The sequence below is a fragment of the Phallusia mammillata genome, chromosome 5, assembly GCF_965637545.1.
Source record: "Phallusia mammillata chromosome 5, kaPhaMamm4.hap1.1, whole genome shotgun sequence".
NCBI classification, from domain to species: Eukaryota; Metazoa; Chordata; class Ascidiacea; order Phlebobranchia; family Ascidiidae; genus Phallusia; species Phallusia mammillata.
The window spans coordinates 11794319-11818455 of record NC_137256.1 but is presented as its reverse complement, the minus strand read 5'-3'; the positions used below and the strand labels follow the sequence as shown (position 1 = coordinate 11818455).

At 36.5% G+C, this 24137-nt stretch overlaps 4 protein-coding genes across 5 annotated transcripts in view; 1 reads left to right on the top strand and 3 right to left on the bottom strand.

The window, feature by feature from the left end:
• The first annotated feature begins 4936 nt into the window (after positions 1-4936).
• On the top strand, positions 4937-10101 carry LOC145229197 (uncharacterized). 2 transcript variants are annotated; one of them, XM_080094496.1, is made up of 5 exons: positions 4937-5203; positions 5302-5393; positions 7909-8103; positions 8293-8393; positions 8667-10101. In XM_080094496.1, the coding sequence occupies exons 1-5, from the start codon at positions 5119-5121 to the stop codon at positions 8746-8748; spliced, it is 555 nt and encodes a 184-aa protein (XP_079950622.1). In that variant the 5' UTR covers positions 4937-5118; the 3' UTR covers positions 8749-10101. The 2 variants fall into 2 exon arrangements, with proteins under 2 accessions (XP_079950622.1, XP_079950621.1); XM_080094495.1 differs by lacking the exon at positions 4937-5203 and having other exon boundaries at positions 5208-5393.
• Positions 9606-12202, bottom strand: LOC145229195 (abasic site processing protein HMCES-like). Its single transcript, XM_080094493.1, has 6 exons — positions 12140-12202; positions 11833-12050; positions 11402-11608; positions 10470-10640; positions 10134-10276; positions 9606-10071 (listed from the first exon to the last, which is right to left on the bottom strand). Exons 1-6 carry the CDS (start codon positions 12193-12195, stop codon positions 9853-9855), a joined length of 1014 nt encoding a protein of 337 aa, XP_079950619.1. The 5' UTR covers positions 12196-12202; the 3' UTR covers positions 9606-9852.
• Positions 12203-12210: 8 nt separating this feature from the next.
• LOC145229194 (BBSome complex member BBS1-like) lies at positions 12211-15902 on the bottom strand. Its single transcript, XM_080094492.1, has 2 exons — positions 15809-15902; positions 12211-14391 (listed from the first exon to the last, which is right to left on the bottom strand). Exons 1-2 carry the CDS (start codon positions 15880-15882, stop codon positions 12603-12605), a joined length of 1863 nt encoding a protein of 620 aa, XP_079950618.1. The 5' UTR covers positions 15883-15902; the 3' UTR covers positions 12211-12602.
• A 564-nt stretch (positions 15903-16466) lies between these two features.
• LOC145227997 (N-acetylneuraminate (7)9-O-acetyltransferase-like) overlaps positions 16467-24137 on the bottom strand; it is a 9409-nt gene continuing 1738 nt past the window's right edge. Inside the window, exons 4-18 of the mRNA XM_080092962.1 lie at positions 24003-24065; positions 23891-23935; positions 23695-23824; positions 23267-23484; positions 22939-23063; positions 22268-22441; positions 21802-22000; positions 21613-21732; positions 21279-21450; positions 20802-20914; positions 20495-20649; positions 20038-20128; positions 18927-19004; positions 18575-18667; positions 16467-18120 (exon numbers count right to left, since the gene is read on the bottom strand). Coding sequence (XP_079949088.1) covers positions 17836-18120; positions 18575-18667; positions 18927-19004; positions 20038-20128; positions 20495-20649; positions 20802-20914; positions 21279-21450; positions 21613-21732; positions 21802-22000; positions 22268-22441; positions 22939-23063; positions 23267-23484; positions 23695-23824; positions 23891-23935; positions 24003-24065 — 2061 coding nt within the window. The 3' untranslated portion in view covers positions 16467-17835. The remainder of the gene's footprint in view (positions 18121-18574; positions 18668-18926; positions 19005-20037; positions 20129-20494; positions 20650-20801; positions 20915-21278; positions 21451-21612; positions 21733-21801; positions 22001-22267; positions 22442-22938; positions 23064-23266; positions 23485-23694; positions 23825-23890; positions 23936-24002; positions 24066-24137) is intronic.

The window sequence follows — 24137 nt, the reverse complement described above, 5'->3', positions numbered from 1 at the left end:
CTAACCTGACCACTAAAACCGTCACTGTATCATCTTTTTTTCTTATAAAACAACAGAAAAGAAGAACTCAACAAACATACATTTGAAACAAATCGTGATGTCTAAAACGTTTGTTAAAAAAAACAATGAAGTCAAATTAATGTCAAATCTGATTTCTAGTTTCAACTGTGGTTCATTTAGAAACCTAAAAAATATTATTCTTTTAATTTTGTACAATATTTGTTGATCAAAATTTGTTTGTGTCGCGCAGTTGTTATGTTTTTGTTATGATTCTTGATTACATTTGTGTCGCGAGATTTCAGAGCCAATTTTCATAGATGGCGCTAAAGTTTTTGCGAACCCTTGACATAGGCCGCTTGTTCAAAATGGCGCCTGCGAAAAAATCTAAATGCATCACACGTTTAATCATCGGATTCTAAACATTTAAAGTAAAAGCCGTTTGTGTTGTCTAATTATCTATAATCCACTGTGTAGGCTATCAGATATGTTTTCAGACGCATTTGGTCAGTTTTGCCATATTCTACCCTTACTACAAGTTGGACATGTACGAAATAAGTTTCACTTTCTTTTTATAAAACTAGATCTGTTATTCTTGTCAAAGTTTACAAATTGTCATCCATTCATAAGTTTGTTAGCGAATTTCACTATAGCTTACATCTAGAAAATAAAAATTTATCGCTTGCCATAGGATGGAGTGTTAACCAGTATAAATCGAAGTATTTAGGTCAGACGTAGTAGTGTGGGTGTGGCTTAACCTAATCCAGCGTGGTCCAACCATATGCAGACCCGCGACTGCGAGATAAGGTTTTTGTTGACCCGTGAAATCCCAAAATTTTCATGACAACGACAGTTTTTGTTTTCAACATCCTAAAACATAGATTACCTAGTTTTTTTTCAGCCCGACCAATTTTACAACTGTCAACTGTTCAGTGAGACCGCAAGTCAACATAGTCAATACAATCCCGCCCATTATAATGCGATAAGCTATTACAAAAGAGACTGCGTACAAAGCCAACAGAAATATATCGACCAGGGAGTCGAACCGGAACTGAACCCGAACCCTCGAACCGGTTTAAGCGGTTAATTTCATTAAACCCGAACCGGACCCGAACCGCTAATTACGATTTTCTAAAAACCCAAACCGGAGTTGAACCCCATATTTTGTTTGGCGTTGGACCCGAACCGGAACCGAACCAGTAAAAAATGTAGTATGTTTTATATTTTGTGATTTTTTTATCAAAAAAGCGCACTGAAGAATACACGAGATAACACTTATAGGGCGTGTCAAAAATAACAGTGCATGGGCAAAATTCTTTTAGAGTTTGATAAGGCCAGGTATAGATGATGGGTAGAATTAGCATAAATTAAAACGAACAAAAATTTAAACCGGTTTAAAAACCGCAAACCGGAACCAAACCCGAACCCGAAAATATACATTTTTAACAACCGGAACCAACCCCGAACCCTTAAAACCAAAACCAAGTGAACCCGAACCGAACCTGAACCCATATGACAAGCGGTTCGACTCCCTGATTATCGACACAAATATTCCATATAAATTACATAAATCACGTACAAGTCCGTATAAGTTAGATGTTTGCATCTAAAATCACAAAATAATTGCATCGATATAGTAAATAGATACAAATTATAACTTGCATGAGACATTGGATCAACTTCTATATACGTATATAAATAAAAACGTTTTAAAGAATTGAAATCTACCATAGGGTGGTTAAGATTGAGATTTAAAGGGGCACAACAAGGTTTAATAAATCTGAACTGGGCCCAAATTAAAAAACTCCCTTAAATAAAAAAATAAAAGTTTGCTACTTTCATTCATCCCATGTTTTGTGACATAATATATTGTTTCCACAAAGCACATTAGCTAACTGACTATAAAAGTACAGGTTTATTTATGTTACATCGCCGCTATGCGCGGTTTAAAAATAAACCGTAAAAACATTATTCTGCTAACCACAATAATGTATGTAAACCAGAAACAAAAACCATCAATAATAATATATGACAAAAACTGACCACACTAACAGAGCGAACCTGTCAATCCAAAGCAATAGAACTCAACCGATAGTGATCAGCAAAGCTACATATCAATAGCGTCAGCCAAAATTGTGCTGTAGACTAATAAATTAAGCGAGTGGAACCGGCGACTAAAACCGAACTGTAGTAAGTATAGCTATGTCTCGTAGTTTGAATGTTTTTTACACTCATTTCCTAACAATACCAAAGACTCCATCGACCCCTTGTGGCCCTTGACCTGTTTTTGACCCAACATACTGAACAACATAACAACAACAAAAAACAAATAAAAATATTTAACGCCGAATATACCACCAAACAAATTTTGCAAAATGAGCAGGATAACGCGTGTAAAACAGCTATGTAGGTGATATTGTAAACCGATCTGTACTTAAAATCAGGTAACGGAAGAAATTTATGGTGTGTGTGCGGGACCGTTTGTCCATGTACACTGTACAGTTACAAAAAAAAAACTTTCTACCTAATAAGGCCAATACTGGGATAAAAGCAACTACAAACATTGTGGTTTAGTTTCATCAACAATTCTTAATCGAAATACATCGTGATTTTTGCCGCAAACCTAATTTGCGCACCAAATGCTACCATAAGGTTTTCTATTTTCACTCGAACGTGCGGTGGTCCAGAAGTGCAAAACACAAAACTTGTAATAAACATCAAGGTTGAAACACACACCATAAAGTCAGAATACAAAAACCATGACACTCACCAGCAGTGTTTTTTAAGGTGTTTGGGGGGACCGAAACGGTCCCCCAAATTTCTCCAGCGGTTTCCCAAAATTTGCCAGTAGCCTAATAAATAATTCGTTTAAGCAAATATGGTTATTTTTGGTATTTAAATGAAACACTTGCGGTCTCTTAAAACTACTTAGCGGTCACCCAAACCAAACCTTAAAAAAAACCTGCTCACCAGTACTCAATGCCAATCGCTGTAAAAACTCATGACACAAACATTTTGACTGCCAACAAGCCCTTTCAATTGTTTCATTGATTAGTCAAACAAGAGCATTTGTGACGTAGCATGCCAAATCAATGAAAGAGAACCTCAACGAAACATTGTAACGCACAGGTAGCGGATCTAACCTAAAAGTAAAAAAATACGCTTTGATTACCGACGATTGGGTACATCCAAACCACAAACTTTCAGAAAAATCACACAAGCCAAATGAAAAACATGGGTGCCAACCAGTTTCCTAAACGGCCAAAGTTTAGGTAATATCCGCCGAACTGCCAGTTGCAATTTTCGGTGCCAGCCGCTTTTTTTAAATACGCTAAATTTGTGGAATTTGGCCCGAATTTAGGCACCCTGTCTAAAATTTAAGTATTAAATGACACAAAATCCTGTAAAACAACCCATTGTGACGAATGACAAGATATTATTATGTGTAATAAACAGGTTCTGCGTATTAAACTCATCGGTCATTTTTAAATAGAATCTGAAAGTTTGTGACAGATTGCTACTTGCACAAGGTTTGTGCACAAACTATAAAAGAAAGAACAAAAATAATATAGCGTAAGAAAGAGCATTTTTCAAGAAATAGAAAGAAGATTATCGATTTGTCGAAAACGGCGGATAGTCACTCTGTTTAGTATGCCAGAAAACAGGTTTAGCTGCAAAAAATACAACAAAAGTGCCTATGGAATACTTAACGAACATGCGTTTAACTTATAATTAACTTGAAGACGATACTTTGCACGAGTTCCAACAACCAACTTTCCGTGGATACCAACGCATTAGTAAATAAAGCTCGGAAGCAGATTGGTTTTAATGCTGAAGTGGGAAATATTTGAAAAACAGTTGCTAGGCTGGTTCTAAACTAAACTATACCTAAAAACTTGTCTGAATTTTTGTGTTGTGTTAATTTTAAGAGTCTAGAAACAGTACGTATTTTTCTAGAAACAAGTACTGGCCCGCAGAGTGAGCCAACAATGTTTAATAGATCGTAACAAACAAAAGTTGGACCACAGTCACACTGAGGTAGACAACAGGCACGTTGTAATTTGTCAATTTGCCTTTGTATTTAAGTGCTGACAATTTTGTGCATAATCACATACAGTCGCAAGGTAGGATTCGCTTTTTTTGTTGCCCGTTATTGTTTAAAACAAAGTGAGTTCTAGAAAATGCCAATTGTATACGTTGTGATCAAAGTAGGCTATAGCTTTCTGTGGCAATCCACAAACATCTGCTGCTCTGTTCCACGACCATCTTTCACAGGCAACAACACGCTAGTTATGTTTTACATTCAAATAAGAATGAAGGCTTTGTCAAAATAAATCTGCCGGAGAGCTGGTATATACACTACAATAGTGAATACAGGGTATTGCAGACATTTAACCATCCCTTAAAACAATGCAAAATGTCCCTATTGCTTGCCAAACGATAATACACTGTGATAAATTTACATGACTTTTGTTTTGCAGAGTTTGGCTGCACAGTATTTCGTTTCAATGCGTGGTGTACGAGAATTTCCTAGTCAGCCTTTTTATTCTAGTTAGCTATTTTCATTGGTTCAAACCCAGCGGCGTTAAGGTAGAAAATGCAATAGTTTTAGGCGCTAAACCCCCTGGAGGAAATTGATCTACTACTGCAAGAAGGCGGGATGGAGACTTGGCCAAAAACAGCGACGATCTGCTTTAAATGGATTTGAAATGTAGTTTTGCGAAAATAAACCACATCACCTTTAAAGTTACCTAATCCACGCTTAAAGTAGGTGCTGAGGTTTTCTTCAATTTTTGATTTGGGTAACAAGCAAACCATTGCAGTTGTATGTTTCTAGGTCAAGTTGATGCGTAGGTTTGGAATATAGCCTAGTTTCGTGAGATAAAATTAGCTAAATTTTTACATTGTCGATCGAAAAGTGGGCAGATAGTTACGAACATTAAACGTTTCACATGATATGCGTATCAAATGAGCATTCGAAAATTAAAGTGGTGTAATTTATACAGGCAAACAGGAGGAAATGCTAAACTTGGAGTATTCCTTTAAGTTTCCACGCCAGTGCGCAAAGACGTGCTGCGCTCGACATTGCTGATGTCATAAGGGATTCGTGCATTATGTTGCATGTGGTTAAGTAAGAAAGGCATGGATGAAAAACTGTTCAAGGTGAAACTTGTTTCCTATTTGCGACTGTACAGGACCTGTGCTGGTAAGAATGCATGGAGAATCTTATAATTTTACTTACGCATATAGTCAGTGCTTTTAATGCCCTTAGTTTTGAACACAATAACATTTATCCATTTGCAGGAATATCGCAAAAAATCCTAGCAGCTTTGATTTCGTATGCTTTTTACGCAAACATTACAGAGCGCGATATATCACTGCTGGAAAGGCATAAGGTTAGTAAGACTTTTTTGTGTGCAAATCAACAACTCCACAAACTGCGACAAAACCAGCTTTCTGTGATTGACCTACAGTAACCCCTGGGAGAGCGTAACGAATGGAATGCAAAGCGCTGACTAGCGAACCATAATGTGTGGATGTTTAAAGGGTTAAACATTGCTTTACTTTAGGCTTTTTAGTACGTGTATGTCTTATCCAAGGAAAAGCTTGTTTCCTTATCTCATAAAAAAAACAGAAATTCTAGAAAATGGTTTTGCAGATTACAGCTACGTGGTGTGTCAAAATTTCTGCAGTTCCGTTATGAAGTGTTTGAAAGACAAGTATGTTGCGAGGATAACAAGCTTTATGACCTAAATAGGAAAATCTTTTAACACTATACCTCAAGTCGAAGCACATTTAGCTACATTTCGATAAGTGGCACAAAGTGCACGAACGCCTATTTTAATAAATACTGACGGTAAAAAACTTAGTTTCGAATCTAAGTTTCAAAGATCTCCAAAATGTTTCTTTCAAAAACGTACTTCAGCCTTACCCCTCTTTTTTTTCACGGGGTGCGAACCCAGGAACCTCCCGGGGACGAATCCCGATCAGGGTTTTTATGTCTGTATATGGGTCAGGCGCGCCAGACCATTCCGTCAAGTTCCTGCCCGCCTTACCCCTCTTTAGCTGATAAATTAATAAATCAGCTCTTTGCGCCGCCTATCGGAATTTAGCTTAATGTGGGGCTGTCGTGAGGTATGGGGTAGAGCCACTATCGTAAGAACCCAAATCACAAAAAGCTTGCTAATTTCCGATAGATGGCGCAAAGAGCACAGTTATTTAAATATCCAGTGAGACTGGGGTAGGGTTAGGATCTAAATTAACCGTCAGCACTTTCACACAATTTGCTTTTGAATTCTTGCAAATGTTCTTTGCGCTATCTATCGGTATTTAGCAAACATTGTGTAATGCAATACGTTAGTAGTTAGTAGAACTAACCTAAAATGCGAAAATTAGAGGAATTAGACAAAAACGATTCATTTCATACCAGGGCAGGGTCTCACTGCTTGCAACAATTCGGTTCAAAACTGTTGCTTTCGGCCAAAATCAGCTGACAGAAAAATGTAAGGGTTTGTTTCACCATTTTGACCCTCCAATGTGGTTTATTGGGCGACCGAATAAGTTAAATCCGGTGAAAAGAGTAACGAATGATATTTGTATGATTCTAGCTCATTGCTTATATCAGTGGTTCCCAAACTTTTTCATATTTTTTTCAAAACGGTCCCTTTGCCATTTTTTCGAGGGCTCGCGGTCCTTAAACCTAAATGTGTATTACATAAAAACGAAAGTTGATTGCATGATTTTAGTTAGTTATGCAAAATTGCGCATAACAATCATCCAAAGACAGCATGTGACATCACAAACAGGACAAAACCATTACGATTGTGCGCGAACAATTGCATTTTTGATAGTTGTCATTTAATAAAGGCCATTGTTTAGCAATGGAGACAGTCGATTCTCAATTCTGCTTTGATTTAAACTTATTTAGTGGCACAAACTGACGCCAAATAAGATTATAGAATTACTTCAACCGCTTCGCGGTCCCCCAAAATTGCCTCACGGACCCCTAAAGGACCGCGGACCCCAGTTTGGGAACCGCTGGCTTATATTAACCATACAGCTCCACTCTGTTATTAATCAGTCATGTACTGTTATTGTAAGTCAATTAACGCGTTGTGCTGTGATTGGCTGGGCTCTTCGTGCTTACATAAGAGCGCATTTTTAGAATTAATGCACAGTTATTCAGGGTTTAAAAATTTACTAGCGTTGTGCGGACGTTTTCATAACTAAATATTGTTTTCGTATTTGTCCGTTTTCGGTTTCATTTCGAATGGGATAAAAAAAAAACACACACCTGGAATAAACACAGCTCATAATGTCAGACTCCAGGAGTACAAAGACTACTAACTATTAAGGACATTTGCTGAGTTCCTCAATTCCAGGGTTCTTTCCTAGCAAGTTGAGGAGTTTCAGATATAACCTAAAGATCACAAATGATGCCGGATACCAAGGGCGAACATTCAGTTGTGTCATTATTGTTCAGCCTACTCCTAATTGGTTCACGCATGGATCAAAAAAACAATTATTTCGTTACCAGCAATGTTAGCCTACTCTTATAAAGACTAGTAAGTGCGTATAAAGTGATTGCGACTCCACCACAAAGTAAGAAAGAAAGTTATACACCTGCAGCATTACCTGAGGCGACAAGGCGATCAGATATGACCGTCTTATCTAAACATGCGTTTTTGAGGTCGCACAAAATATGTCAGTTTAAGCCTTTTGAAATTTGAATGTAAACGTTTTGGCCAAAGTTATGACAAAAGTAACTAGTGTAGTGTCCTTATATTCCACAAGGGACAAAGTAGCTCACGATAAAAGTTTCGACGGGGAATAACGTAATTAATGCATTAGCAATCCAAAGTACAGTAATTGGTTATGATATTTCAACCTTTTTAATTATATAATAAACAGCTCACTTCGACCAGAGAACAAGAAATGCTGAATTTGGTCAAAGATTGGCTATGCCTAATGAACTTAAATCATCAAGCTGTTTGGTCTTCAAAGAGAATTTGCGACAATTCGGATGGCTTGGTACGAAGTTTAAATCAAGAGGCAAAGTTCTGTCTGCGCAACATTTATTCAATAAACAATCGACCAAACAAAGAGGTATGGCATGGTTCTCTCTTTACAAGTGTCAGCAACCATTCCTTCCAGTGACGCCTTTATTTCCTTGACCCACCCGTAATGCCCGCTTAAATGACAGGTTTGGCGCTAATGACTTTCTGGTTTCTTATGGGACCCGTATCCAAAATTGGTTTTATCGACTTGCCACTACTGTCTGTTTTTGTTTTGCAGCAGTTAGCGCTGATGACGCAGATATTTGGAGTGAAACAAACCTGCCTCCAGCGGTGGTTTTCTGCACAACGATCACACCACACAAGGGCATCCACAACGGGGTAAAAATGTTTTGATACATAAGAAGCAATCTATAGTTTTCGGACCCGTGGCCCACAAATCCGGTTTCACTTATTTTAATAGCGCACAATACATTTTTTTTTAAAATGAGTATGTTGTTTGTGACTGTATCGATTTATCTGTTCATTTTTATCATTACTTGCGCTGTTATTCAAGAATGACCGACATACAGTTCAAATATATAGGGTTGGATAAATGTTTTTTTTATTTAACTGTTATTGTTCTGAAACCTCTCAACACCCCAAATCACGCAGGCCACGTTTCTCTTCGAAGTCAGAAACCGGAAAATTGCTGTCCACTGCTATGAAAATCGCAGCAACACAACGGGAAAACTGAAACCAAAGATGATTCTACTTTTACGAATGATCGCAGCCTGTTTATAAACAGAAACACCAACATTTCGTTGAAATTTAACCCGGCAGATTGACGAAACGTTTTGACTTTGTGCCAATGCAAACTACGTATGACTGCACTGTTGTTTAATCCGAGGGGATATATTTTAGGTTTATTGCTGTAGGGTACTTCACTTTTTCCACGATTCAGTTCCACCAGTTTTCAGTTTAGTCGTTTCTATTTGACTTTGACAAACGTTTATATGGGAACACTTCCTTTCTTCCATGTTCAGTTAGTGCAGTGGTTCTTAACCTTTTTGGTGCGGTTTCCCATTAAAGTAAATCACCAAGTTCAAATTTCCCCCTCTGTTATTTTTATAATAATGTTTTGTGCCAAACATTAACAAAAAAATTATTCTTTAATCGAAATAATTTTGTGAAGCGATTTGGTCGGGACCTTAAAGGTATACTGCGATTTTATTTAGTTTGATTAGTGATTTCTTGAGAAAGTAATATCGTGTGGAATTTTGAAAAATCTCAGGTGCTTGCATTAGTCATTTATTGCATCACAATCAACAGATCAAATGCGTTTATTCGCGAACAATAACAAAGTCATTGATACTTTTAGTAATGTCTGTGACGTAACAAACGATGTTAGGATTTTTATGCGCCTGGCAAAACTAGATGTAGTTAATCTTACATGTTGTTGCGGAAAATATTGTATTAAATTAACTTTCAATGGCTAATTTCAACCCACGGGCCCGAGTTTGGTGACTTCTGATTCACATAATTTCCCTCTAAAACCATTAAATTTCCCACTAGTGGGAAGTTTCCCACCGGTTGAGAACCACTGAGTTCGTGTATCGTATTGAAACTTTGTATTTTTTCATGTCATTTGAATCAGACAAAGCAACTGTAACAATAATACTCAAAAAATGGCAGTCAGTTGAACAGAAAAGTAATCAAGCATTTCAACTTTCAAAACACTACAAAGTATGAACTTCCAGCGAATGAAGAAAAATAGCAGCAGAACTAAGAAAAAGAATCTGGAACAATTTATTTTTTGCAACAATATGTGCATTTTTTCATTAAAAAATATTTTTTTTGTTCATTCATGGCTTTCTCGTTTGGCCTTTTTAACAAATCTATCCATAGCACCAGCAGTGACCTTGTGCTTTGCTTTGGATGGTGAGGGTTGCTCAACGGATGCTTGTTTGGATGGCGAGGATTTTGCAGTTGACAGCCATTGCATCATTGACTTGCTCTCTTGCTTGTATTTTGTTGGTGTTGAAGTTTTAATTTCATCCAAGTTGATTTCTTTCCAACACTGTACAAAAATTGAATAGTTTTCAATCTGCTATGTTGTTTTTTTGTGCAGCATGGTTTTACCTCAGGTCCGTGGTTTCTAGAGTTATTTACAAAACTAGAGACTGGATGCCATTTTAAACAATTTTTTGGTTTTATCAACTCCAGAGCTTTGTCCAATGGCACATTTTCATAATCCAACCATTTATCGATCTCATCGTCATTTGCTGTTAAAAGTAAAAATCACTTTCGATTTAAAGCATAATATTTTTTTTGTTAAATGTTATTGGTTAGATTTGATATCTTTTCTATAAAATCCTTTACAACAATTATGAAATTCCTTAAAATCACAAAATAATCATTTCTTCATAACGAGGATTTTAAGGAAAAAGATAAGAAATAATCTTGGTATTAAAGTACCAAGAACTGCAGGCATTCTATGATGTAGCCAGGAAAAGCTTGGATCGGCATCAACTGTGATTACTGTAAATGAATAGAAATCCTCATTTTCGTAAAGAGTTTTTTCAAAAATGCCAGCCATGGTGATTAAGCGGGTTGGAGGTTGGTTTTCATTCTGGTCATCTTCTGGGTCTGCAGAAATGCAGAACTTTAATTTACGTCAAAATAATTTCAACACAAGGACCAAAACATTACAAAATCACTTAGAACTTGTAAACTTTAATTATTGCCAAGTAACAAGGTCAATAATAACTTCTTAAGGCATGTTTTTCATGTTGAGAAAAACAAACTTTTATTGAGAAACCATTTTTTAATTTGAAAGTTAGGTGACAATTTGTTATTTTCAGATTTAAAATTATTGAAAAGCATTAACTTTAAACTTTTTTTATGAATAGAAAAACGAAATAGACACTCTCATTTCAATGGGAATTTAATATCTTGCCTTTACCTCAATATTATTGTTCGAGGCCTGATTTAAATCTGTTAAAAACTCTCCTAAAAATACCAATAATATTAAAGACATGGTTAATTAAATTATAAAGCCATGGTGAGACAAGTATATAACAATCTAATGTTGTGGTATATGTTAACCTGTTGTAAACAGTATATGTTGACCTGTTGTAACCTTCTGCTGTATGGTAGCAAAATGAAAAACAAATATATGGACAAAAACAGTATGCATCCAATCAGGGAGGGGGGGGGACTATAATAAACTTAATTATTCATGTTGAAGGGGTTATGAAGTCAAAGAAAATACATGGCACATCTACATGACTCTACCAGCTCTGAAAGTTTCACCAAAATCCATCAAAAACAGAAAACCTAAATGAAATCAGGAAAGAGGACCCATAAAAATATGATACAACTTTTAAATTAACCTTATGTTGTCACACCTGAGCTGGGCTCATCAGAATCTTTGTCAGGGAAGTAGATGTAGTATGGTTGCTTTCCCGCAGAAGAGGTGTGCCATTCATAAAAACCTTCAACAACCAAAACACACCTCTGGCCCTTCTGCAAAGGGATTTTGTATGATTTTTTTTCCAACATAGTATCACTTCTGGCATTGTTCATACTGTAGTTTACTTTGTCCACATTTCCTCCTAAACAAGAGCAAATGCCTTACTGCCTGCTTCTATAATAGCCACTCTTAAGGGAAATAGTGGCATGTTTATTCAAGTTTTAAATGATATTTTCTTCCTCTATGTTATTAGAGGAAGAATACAATTGTATTGTTGGTTGGAATCTTAATTTCAGTTGGTATTTGGATAAACAAGTAACATTATATTTAACAGCACCAATATGAAAAAAACAGTTGTTCGCTCACCTTTAAACCACTTTGGTATTAATCCCCATCGCATAGCACACAGAACCCTTTCATCATCACCACTGACATATGGACAGTCATTTCCAGCATTTAAAAAATGATTACCATTTAATAAAATAGGGCTATATGATTGGGGTGCCTTGTTATGGCTCGGGTAATACTTATCCTTATTCTTCACCCATTTTGGGTTTTTCTTACATCCATTTTTTCTCTTGTACCTGGCAAAAAGTATATATATCTTTTACAAAAAGTTGTTTCAAAGTTACAAATTTATGACAAATATATTGTAATACAGTATATCATATACCTGCATGATCTGCTCACATCATCAGGATTCAGTGTACAGGCTGTTCTACCACACATTTTTCAACTGGTCAACTACAAAAATAAAGCAATTTAAATAAAACTAGAGAAAACAGTGCTACAAGGGAGAGTGGCTGTACAGCAGTTTAAAAAATTTTTGGGGAAAGTCTTGCAGATTACAGAAAAAATAAGACATACATAATGAATTGCAACACTACAAAGTGTAAAACCAAACAGGGGTGGGCTTAACAAAGCCATCATGAATATACTTATATCTGAGCACAGCAATTTCACATTCACAAAACAACCAAATAGACTCTGAGAGCACACCACAACTTACATATGTAAGACTCCTCAGAAGAACTTTATAATCCTTCTATAATGCTATTTGACAAAAAAAATAATGTACATGGTGCACAACTACCCACGGAAACTTATGCACAGCAAAATATGAGCAACTAAGCTATTCAAACAACAACAACTCCTTCTGATGCAGGCATGGATATGTTGGCAGTTACGACAGGTTTGGTGTTGTCAGGTTTTACAATGAAAGCGGTAATAGTGTCCTGTGCTGGTTGGTCTGAGGCAATGCATTCCACCTGGATGGAAAACTTGTATGGAATATCTGGCACCAAAGCTGGCAAACTTAAAACACCAGGAGAAACTGTATAAACCTTATCCAAATACTTAAAAACCACTTTCAAATCAGTCAAAAGTTTTGCATCACTTGGAGATGGCAATGCTGTGTTTTCAATGGTCAGTATCAATTGAAACATAGGACCAATGCCTTGCACAGTGGCAGACAACTTCAAGGGCACATTTGGATCATCTGACAGTGGGGTCATACTTGATTGTAAACCTTTCAAATACATCTCAGCCACATTAACCCTCATCATTTGAAGGTCATTTTGGAAATTTTGAAACATTTCAATTCCATTCTCTCTCTCTCTTACCGTCTGATCAACAAAAAGTTGTGTTTTCTTTGGAATATTTAGTTTCATATATTGAGATGATGGTGGGCCCCGGTGTAGAGAATGATCTGCATATTCTGCTGTACGTTTTAATATCAGCACCTGCAATGCACCTGATGCCAGAACAGCAACAAGGGTGCTGTCCTCGCGACCGTAACGACCAAAGCAAAGTGCTTGTGGCCTATCATTAAGCTTCACTGTATCCACAAGGTTTTTATCTCTATAAATGTGAACTTCATTGTTGCTTAGGCCCACCATTACTGCTTTAAATCCTTTTGCTTTGTGATCCATTATGGTGGTACACAAAATATCAGCTGGCATTTCCAGACTCCAAAGTTGTCTTCCTTTTGTTGTAAAACTTGTGAATGTTCTATCCATCATTGCTACAACAAGACATTTGTGTATTCTTTCCATGCCAACAACTTGTGAATTCAGGTCAAGGCAAACTCGAGCATTGTCAGAATCCTTTTTTAAGGTATAAACACAGCCATTACGACAAGCTACAAACATACGAAAATCAACATCAAACAAACCAGAGACATTGATTATTACAGGTACACCATGAACAGTAAATTTATGTAAAACTGTATATGCCTCACAATCAACAATGTGAATTTCTTTGTTTTCCAACCCAAGCACAATGCATGATATAGCATCATCTTCGGCCATGGATTTCTTCATTGTAGTAATGCATGTAATTACTGTTTCTCGTTTTAGTGGAACATTCTTGTAGTCTTCAACAAACTGCTTGGCCTCTTCTTGACTACTCAGTTTTAAAAAATGACTAGTTTGAGATGTTAACATAGAAGAAGAGTATTCATTTTTTAAACTATTTAAAGCATCTGCAAGAGTTGCAACATCCACATTGCCAACTTTACTTTGATCCCAAAGCTGTTGTTCCTCAGGCAGAACTGTCAATGCTTCCACATTGTACTTGTAATATGGTCGCATGTTTTTGTACACAAACAGTCCAGAACCTGAAGCAACAACTAACCCAGGGGTTCTTGGTTCAGTCATGTCCATGTAAACACTAACCACACCAGTAGGGAGATCCAGCAAAGTGTTTTCCTGAACGACAGATGTACCCTTGAGCACCTTGATCATCATGTTGTACTTTCCAGTACCCAAATCTGCAATAACTAGCTTATGGTCCCCATCACCATTTAAATCAGCAAGTGCAATACATGAAGAAAATGAATACACTCCAGCAACAGGATCAAAATGTGCCTTAAGCCAGTTTACATTTTCATCTGCCTTATCCAAATCCATCTTTTCTACCTCTGTGCTACAAAAAACAACCATGTTATTATGGGTCACGTCTAAAACTGTGGGCCCGCTTGGCCCGTTTTTCCCTGCGAGAGACGGGCCAAGCAATGGATATTGTGGGCCCGCAGTTTTTCCTTGCAAGATACACGACAAGCACTGGATATAGTGGGCCCGCAGTTTTTATACTTGTGAGAGAAGCGACAAGAAATGGATATAGTGGGCCCGCAGTTTTTTTTTGTACTTACGAGAGACGCGACAAGCACTGGATATAGTGGGCCCGCAGTTTTTCAATTGCATGAAGTGCTGGGCCAAGCGGGCCAAGTGATCCAAGTGGGCCCGCAGTTTTAGACCTGACCGTGTTATTATTGTATCAATGGCACTGGCAGTCAGGGTTGCCAGGTGGCCTAAAAATCGGACAAAAAACGACAAATTGGCCTAATTTCACATGCTGTGTCCGACGCCTAAAATCATTAGGACATTTAGTTTTTTGTCCTAATATGTCCGAATTTTGCTGATTGAATAACTTTTTGTCTCCTTCCTATTTTTTGAAGGATGCAAACCCTTTTTTATGATAAAACGTGGTTTATAGGTGCAACTTGTTTTGGTTAGTACCTTGTTTATGACATTAAATACATAATTGTCTGCCAGTGAATGTTTGGCCATTGTTGTGTACAATGCAATTGTATTGTAACAAATGGTTATCTGAGCTGATATGAAGCAACAAGTTGACGAAACATTTTTTAAACAGTGCGAAACCAATGATAAACACAACAGCAACATGTTACAATTGCCAACTAAATATTATTTCAAACATATCGTTTTTTTCCAACATGGGAAGTTTGTTGGGCTTCAAGTTTGGATTTCAGTTCTAGTGGTTGCACGCATAAGTGACGTCATATTTTACGTCGGTCACTTTGCATTTGTGTAAAACTTGGCGCTTATGAGTGTAGGGAACGTAAACGCACAAGAATGGCAGTTGGCACCTCGATATTGATACCTTGTTAGCAATTTTACGCTCTCGTTTTTTTTGTCCTAAAATGTCCGATTTTCAGACAAATACTGTCCGAATCCAGCCGACCATACCTGGCAACCCTGCTGGCAGTATTTATATTACTAATTACATCACAACAATGTGTAATCTTATGGTGCAACCATTAATCCGCAAATGTTGTGAAAAAAAAGTCAACGTCGTTATTTGGTATACACGACAAGACAACATCTTATTAAATAACCAAATTTATAATCCGGTCACAAATGAATTGAAAAATTGCGCAAATATTTGTAAACACTGAACAAGTTTGAAACTTTTACATGGGCTATAGGCGTACACTTAGTGATTTGTTTTGTTTGGGGCATCATAGATATTATAACGTAAGCAAAAATTTTCATTTCGTTTTAGATATATATTATTATTTTGTGTCGGAAAAAGTTACTACCTGACACAAGGCGCATTCAAGTCGGTCCAATCGGACTTTTCCCTACTTCCGTTCGTAGTTTCCATGGCGGCCATATGACCGATTGACCGTCTTTTAAGGCCAGTGACGATATTTGAAAGTGAGAAATAGTAATGCATGCCAAAAAAGGCGTATGAGGTTTTTGAATGTCTTTCTTTTCCGTGGGGGTATACGTAGGACCGTTGGCTTGCGGCCGTTTTCACATGACCATAGCTTCGAACGCACACAGGTTCACATAAGAGTGAAATAGCAAGTAAATAAAATATATCTGCATATGTTTTTGTCATATATTCCTTTGATCTGTTCGGACATTTCCAAATTGTGGTTGTATTTTGAGTCCGACCAGACCACAAAGGTATAAATTTTTTAAATGAGTAGTTACAAAAGTAAGGACCGGAGGGCTAAATTAACTATAAGGCCGTGAGTGTCAAAAGGGGGAGGTTTTCAACATTTAAATGTACCACCTGGATGTAAGTTGTCTATTGCAACAGGGTGGCTATATATGTACCTATACATTACCCTTTATTAAACGGGTAAAATATTAAACCTATCACTTGGAATTTATAAAATCAAAACAAATTAAACACCTATAGGTTTGATGCCTTCGACTAAATGCCTACCTTGCCCATGGCAATTCGACTGTTCTGCAACGCTTTATTCCAAATACTTTTTGCAAAAAAATATTTAAACGGCGAGACAATGCATACGCAACGGTTCCATGGTTTACGCAAAAGATAAGATAAAGATAAGAGTTATAATACTTATAAATTAGTTGGATGTACAAAATTATTTCTGAGCAAAAGTTACGGCGGATTAGGCAATACTGTGTCACGAATTCTGGTTTGGGGCTAATTAATGGCACAGAGTCAGAAGAATAAAAAGGCCACAATCTGTTGATATAAATAGGCCAATTGTCAGGAAAAAAACATTCTGCGAATCTGTGCATGCCAAGTATATTTGCAAATTAGGCTATAATAAGTCATTAGGTTTAATGAAAGGATTTCTTCAATGGCGGATTCCAAAAAGAAGCTGTACCCAAGTGACAGACAGTTTCAATTGTATTGTGATAAGTGCTAGATTTATAGAATGAAACGAATGATTGTCGGTTGACAAAAACTTCCTTGACATGTGTGGGTTGTTTAAGCGCCTGTCACGCGGGTGACGTGTGGGGTGATTGTGCAAAAAAGTAAAACCAGCCGCTTCAGGTAATCGAAATTGGAAAATAGGAGGCGTTCAGCATCCAAGAACATGAACAACGGTATAAGATGCCATAAAATATGCATATACGTTAAGCAAATGAAATTAAAAGCTACATAGCAAAGGCATAACAAAAATAAAACTGGGTTAAAATGAATAATTATGTCTACACGAAAACGGCGCACAAGCACCAAAACAAATAGAGTCACAGTTGCGGCAATAAAAAGGCAATAGACTATACTAGTATTTAATCAGTGGGACAAACGTTGCTTCGTTATGTGTATCTTTATTTACAGAGTTTTTAGAAAACTGTATCATAGATTGAAGAGGGCTGCTCGCAAGCCTTGTGTAGTCCTATAAAACAAAATCCAGTACATAGGGATGGGCACAATATTATTAACAACCTATTGGTCCAAGCATCTTAAATTGATGCCTCCATGTCAAGTCGCCATACAGTAAAAAGTGGGATCGTCAAGGAATAGGTTTGATAGTCGTTTCATGGCAGCTATAGTGTATACTAAACTTTGCTTAAATTTTGCTTTTCTTTTTACGACGTGCAGTAGATTTGAATGTCCCAAAGGCAATAAAATTAAATTGCAGGTCACCTAAAACCCAGAGCTGGCTCGGCCCAGCCGTATGATATAAATAACTGTGAAGCAAGTTGTAAATCGCTTCAGGTGCATTTGTTAGTATACAGCGGAGAACAGTTAAATTGCATTGCATTGGGTCTAAAATACCGCTTAATAGTCTTGAAACTGTGTCGAATTTGTTTGCAGCTAATATAGCAAACGTATTGTTTAACAATATAACTTTCACGTCGCTTGGGACGGTCGACGGAATATGTCATTGATCACCATCATCAGACAAAGTGTTGCAATGGTGGCAAGAAACCGGATAAAACTGGTTCTTGAAGTATCGCGGCTCGAGCCTACTGCGAACTTGACGAAAACTCCAGTAAGGTAATTAATCTCATGAGCTACACACACGAACACAATGGTTGTGACAACAAGGTTAAGTGACGGCCAATACGGCGATGTCAGGACCAATACGCCTTTGGTGTCAGCTGCAAGCCATATGTGATATTGACCGATGAAAAGCTGTTAAAAAATCATAAAAATTGTTAAGGTTGTAAATGCAGGGTTCCCACACAATTTTCGTTTATAAGTTCCATGACTTTCCAAAACTTTTCAAAAAAAGTTTCCATAACCTTAACCGCAAAAAATCGAGTGACTCCCATAGTAAAACTAGAAAAAGTGGCTTTGGTATATGCAACCAATTTTCATACTTGCAACGAAAATACAAACGTTACGTAATTAAAATTCCTGTCTCTATCTTGCATTTTCAGAGTAAAACAGGCGACAAATTCCATACTTTTTTAAGGACTTTAGCAAACGTTGGCTTTTTTCAATTTTTTCAGGCCTTAAAAATACAATTTGAATTCCATAACCTTTCCAGGTTTTCTATGCCCGCGGGAATCCTGTAAATGGCGCCACAATTGTTTCATTTTATCAGCCTGTAAATAGTAACGTTGAATCATAACAAAAACCTCACCTCCAACGAGATCTTTCCAAACCATGCAAAAAATGAACTGTATCCGGAACGAAAGTATCCGGGAATATTTCGAATCAGAATAAACGATGTAATCTGTTTAATACGAGCTGTTATAGTTATAAAATCACCAACATACTACTACTACGCGTTTGCAACAGTAATTCACAAAAACTCAAGCTATAAGTCATGAAGAGAAAACAACTAAAAACCCAAATTACGAGTTCAAAGAAGATGCATGTTTTAGGAGAATTAGGAGCAAAACTTGCGTTTATCAACAGAGCAAAAGTTACCCTATTTAGGATACGTAAGCATCCTTAGTTAAGCAATATTGAATTATTCAAGTGCTGCTTACCGGAAGAATAGATGCATATGAGTGTATAATGTTGCAGGCCTGTTTGCTTGTACAGTGGATAGCCCACACTGAATAAGACTAAAACAGAAACGCAATGGCACTTGGTTAAACGGAAAAAATCGAATGGTTGAATACTTGATTACATACATAGCCTTTTCGTACACACTAGTGCTTATCAACCTTTTTAAAATTGTTATTTTTATAATGACAATGTATAAATAAACTATACAAAAATACTGTATATGTCAACATACTTGGTGCTTACTTTATTTTTACTTAAGAGAGTGAGAGTCGGCACAGGAAAATATTGTTGCCTAATTGTATTATACAATACAGTAAGAAGACATGATAAAACAAAGTGATGTTCTGCCTAAGACAGGGGTGTCCAAACTTTTTTTAACGGGGGCCAAATTTTACCAGGTAAAGACGCCCGCGGGTCAACGTTTTTTTTTCAGAATTAAGACACAAATTTACAGGGTTTAAGGAAATTTTGCGATTTTGTTGAGTCAGCGCCTTCCTTTTTACCGGTAAATGAAGTTCCATGGAAAGCTTTTGCGTGAAGTAGCGTCGCCAAAACCCAAAAACTTAATCCAAAGTTCCAAACTATGGCGGGCCATACGCAACAAAATTAAAAAAAACAGCCGGGGGGGCACTTAAAATGCCGTTGGGGGGCGCATTTGGCCCGATGGCCGCAGTTTGGTCACCCCTGGCCTAAGATATCTGGCAGACACAAATTACATGTAGACAGTGAGCAGCATCTCAAAAAAAGTTAATAATTTGCCCAGTGTGTCTCAAAATAAACTAGAAAGGTGGCTTGCCTATATATTTCCACTTTATATATTCTATTTCCTATTTACGGATTTACTACACAAACCCTTTGACCTACTAATATGAATATTTTTTGCAAGCAAAAACGAATTTGTCCACACACATGTGAATTTGTTATGGTATATGATTATTTTTTGATTCTCAAGGACAAACTACTAGAAAGCATCATGCCAAATTTACAACTTCATATTCTTGTTGCATCATTACAATGTTATAGCTAACCAATATGTGTGTAAATTTAAATAAGTTTGAAGGGACCTATAATGAAAACATTTATGCTTACCAGGAGGACAATAATTGATAAGGTGACAGACAACAAAGATGCCTTCATTGAAAACAAACATCCTTGTTTTGAATCATCTAAGAGTTTAAGTCTACAAAAGAATACATTTAAGTCATAAAAATGTGAAAACATACTGAAAAGTGACACAAGCATTTGTTGGTTGAACAGATATGTAGTGTGTTTAGTTGAGACTCCTTGCAAAAAAAGTATAACTTGAAAGGTAATAATCTCATTATTTTAGGTGGTACCAGGATAATTGGCGGCACTAGATTATTAAACAAAACATATGTTAACAAGTCATTTTATACACAATTTGAATGATGTTGAATAATTTTAGGTGGCTCTGAAGGTAGTCATGAGGCATAAACTGCCAAAGAGGTCAAATAACAAACATTCATGGCAAATCACATGGACAAGAATTTTGTCCTCTTTAAAATACTAGGTAAACAAAAGTCACCTTTTCAGGATGATGTACAAGAAGCAGAACACTGCGCCATGAAGCATTGCAAAGCGATCAAGTTGACATCGAAACCACCATTCTCGAACTGACCCTGCTGGAAGCTCAAACAATCGAATTGCAGGCCACCATGAGAATAAAGCTTCAAATATGTCCTACATACAAAACATTTTAAAAAGTAAAAAAAAATGGTTGTTGAATTATATGCTGTAATTTTGGTTTTCACCTTAACAGTCAGTTTAATAGTCAAGCATTAGACTGGGCCCCCACAATTAGTGACAGGAATTCTAAAGAAAAATTGACTTACCTGGGAAAGAAACACTAAAATAATCCCGACAAAGAGAGCGAATATCTTAAAGCACATGAGAGCAACAGGGGAACGGTGGTTTTTGTATGTTTCGTCCAACTGACCAACACCATCTGAAACCACACAAACAAAATTAGGCAAAATTACTTGGTGTTAAAACCGATAGCCCATCCAAACAGTGCAAATTTGTTTGGTTTGTGTAATTGTGTCACTAAAATGCAAACAATAATTCAGGAAGGTGTAAAGAAGTTTACCAATGTTTTCAATATTTGCTCATATATTTGAAAATTATGTTTGGATCAACAACCACAACGATATAAGTTTTGCTTCTTACAGGTTACCACAAAGTATGTGATGATACACATATCCAGTAAACTAGCAATACTTTACTGATACCATAACTCAATGTATCCTATACATTAAAACACAAACTTGGGTATAAATACTTATGAAAAATGTCTGAAAATGAAAACTAACTTGGTGTGGTGGATGTCGGCTTGACTGGCAGCATGTAAGCACGTGGCCACAATGCCATGGCGATAAGTACCAAAAACCAGAAAGAACATAGCGGCACAAAGTAGTAGAACTGGTATGGTCGGTCCATTACAATGCAAAGCATCACCGTTAGAAAGTTAAGACGAAACATGACCTGGAAAAGGTTAAGTGCTTTGCAGCTAAATATAGCATGTATGTGTATCAATTTGTTGTTTTTGGGGGCTTTCATATTCAAAATGACCTTTTCCCATTTAACAACTGTAACAAGATTTGCATATTTAACACTCGAATAGCAATGTGGTTGCAAGTAACTCACCCCATAAACCCGCCTCAGGCCAAAGTCACCTTTGTTCCAAAAATATGAGAAATGACCATAGCCAGTCATAAAAAGATACATCGCCACCAACAGTCTAATATGCATGTAGATTGGTATATTCTACAAAAAATATCACAAATAAACAAAATGTGTAAATTATTATAAAATCATGCACAACCAGTCATTTACCGATGAAGCACCAGTCACATGATAGATAAGTATGATAAGTTGCATCCATCCCTTCCATTCATCAGTCTGGTCACGATTGAGCAGACTTTCTTGTTTGGTCTGATCGATGCAAAATACACCAAGCAGCGATATATAGAGAAGTGGTACAAAAAAGCGCACATGTGTGTAGTGTTTGTTGGACTTCATAAAAATATCAGTTCTGCAAAAAGCTGCAAATTAAAGCCTGCTTACACCACCAGGGTGAAAACAACAACAAGACTGATTGCTGTTTTTCTAGCTTTTGAACCAGCAAATTGGTGCAAAAATGAACTGTGGTTTAATAGGTAGCTTTATTATAGTGAGATTCTCTTGTGTTTTATAGATAAAGTAGCACTTTAACTGAGACAATAACAATTTGAATCTTGTAGTTGTCAGACACATTAAGTAAGACAGCCCCAAAAACCTGCATCAAACAATACATTTTTACCTGTCACATATATAGAAGTATAGAAGGATAAGAGAAATCCGCACAGCTGCAGAGAGAAATTCAGCTAGGGGGTGGACTGACTTATCCCCATCCTTTGTATTGGTTCCTTTCTCAGTGTCATGACTGGCTGAACTTGTTTTGAGGAATAGTTTTGTGGCGAGGAACACTCCCAAACTAAAAATATGGACTAAAACTAGAATGAAAGCATCATTATTATTGTACATACACTACTAGCTTTCTATAAAAAACACTTTGACAAATTTGAGGGCGACAGTAAGGGACACACTGGATAAAGAGACACACTACAACGGCATGGTCTACAAGCTGAAATTTTAAACAATTTGGATATTTTTTTTACAATACTATAGGGGACAAGTAAGGTTTAATATCAACAAACTTGTGGTACTGAATTAGCATTGGTTCATCTGTACTAAAATAAAATAAAAAACAGACACACCCACTTTTAGTTTGTGGTGTCCAGTATAAACATATATAAAACACATGTGATTTTGTTTTGGCAAAAAAGGGCAACCAAGTCAATAAAACTGACACATGTATAAGTGTAGAAGTGTCATCCCTATTCAACAAACATTTGATATTTCTGCATGTGAAAAACAATATCTGACAAAAACAATTCTTTGCACTCAGGCCAAACAACTAGTTTTGCTCACCAACAAATTCCAATTGCAAAAGCAGTCAGCTGCACAACAGACACAGATGGTGGATGCTGGCAACAAGATCCATCTATTGGTTTTATCAAATCATTGCAAAACAGATTGAGAAGAATATTGCTTTGCTACAACAACAAAATAATATAAAAGATTATAAATCTACTATCTTTGATTGCATAATCAACACTTTCATAATCGACTATGCTTTATGAGTTTTTAGTATATTGATTAAAAAAAACGGAAAAAAGTGAGACATTATTAAATAGTGTTTCTAATTATAAAATGTTATAGATCACATTTTTACAAATATAAGCAAATTATAACTTACAAGTGTCAAAACATTCTTGTCCAAGTGGAGGCCATCTGTAGGAGTTGCTTCAGATTGAATTGCAACTTCAACATTGGAGTTCATGACAGATATGCCCTTGAACAGACTTTTACGAAAAGAAGTTGAAAGCAGAGAGGTCACAACTTCATTGTATTGAAGAAGTAAAGGGTTAGTGATGGCTCTTCTAGGTGCAACCAACAAATTGTGTATGACTGGTTCTGTGATAAATATTGATTGTCAGTGTCATGCCTAGGAGACACATGAAGTTCAATGTTATCACCATGCCATTTTTTTTCTTATTTATCTCTAAGTCCCATGCAAAAAAATGTATTTCACAAAAGGCAATTTCTAAGTTATATTTTTGAAACAAATGCAAATCATTTTAATCAAACATATTTGCAGCAATTTAATAAACACTTTTACAACACCTTGGAGCAACCAGTAAATTTCCGTGTTTTTTTCTTCTGTTAACTCAACCATAGACGGAATCAATTTTGTAAGGTTAGTTTTGTATTCTTGAAGACCTTCATCTGAACCATTGGTCCGCTTTATAGTGTGCTACATAAAAAAGGTAAACTGTTGCAACTTGCAAGTGAATTATTACTGAGAAATAAATTAACCTACAGTAGCCATGGATTGAATAATAATGTTTGGAAATGAGTCAGCTTCCTGTAAAACATTGAATTGTTGAGTTTACAAGCTTTGTTTCAAATAAAACACACATTTTTTTTCTCACCTTTAACCAACTTTGATATAACTCCAGTGCCGAAACATTAATTTCAGGCAACCAGAAAAATTTCTGCAACAAATAGTATTGTTTAGTTTCACATGCTTTAAATGTGCATTTGCATTAACACAAAGTAAAAATTAG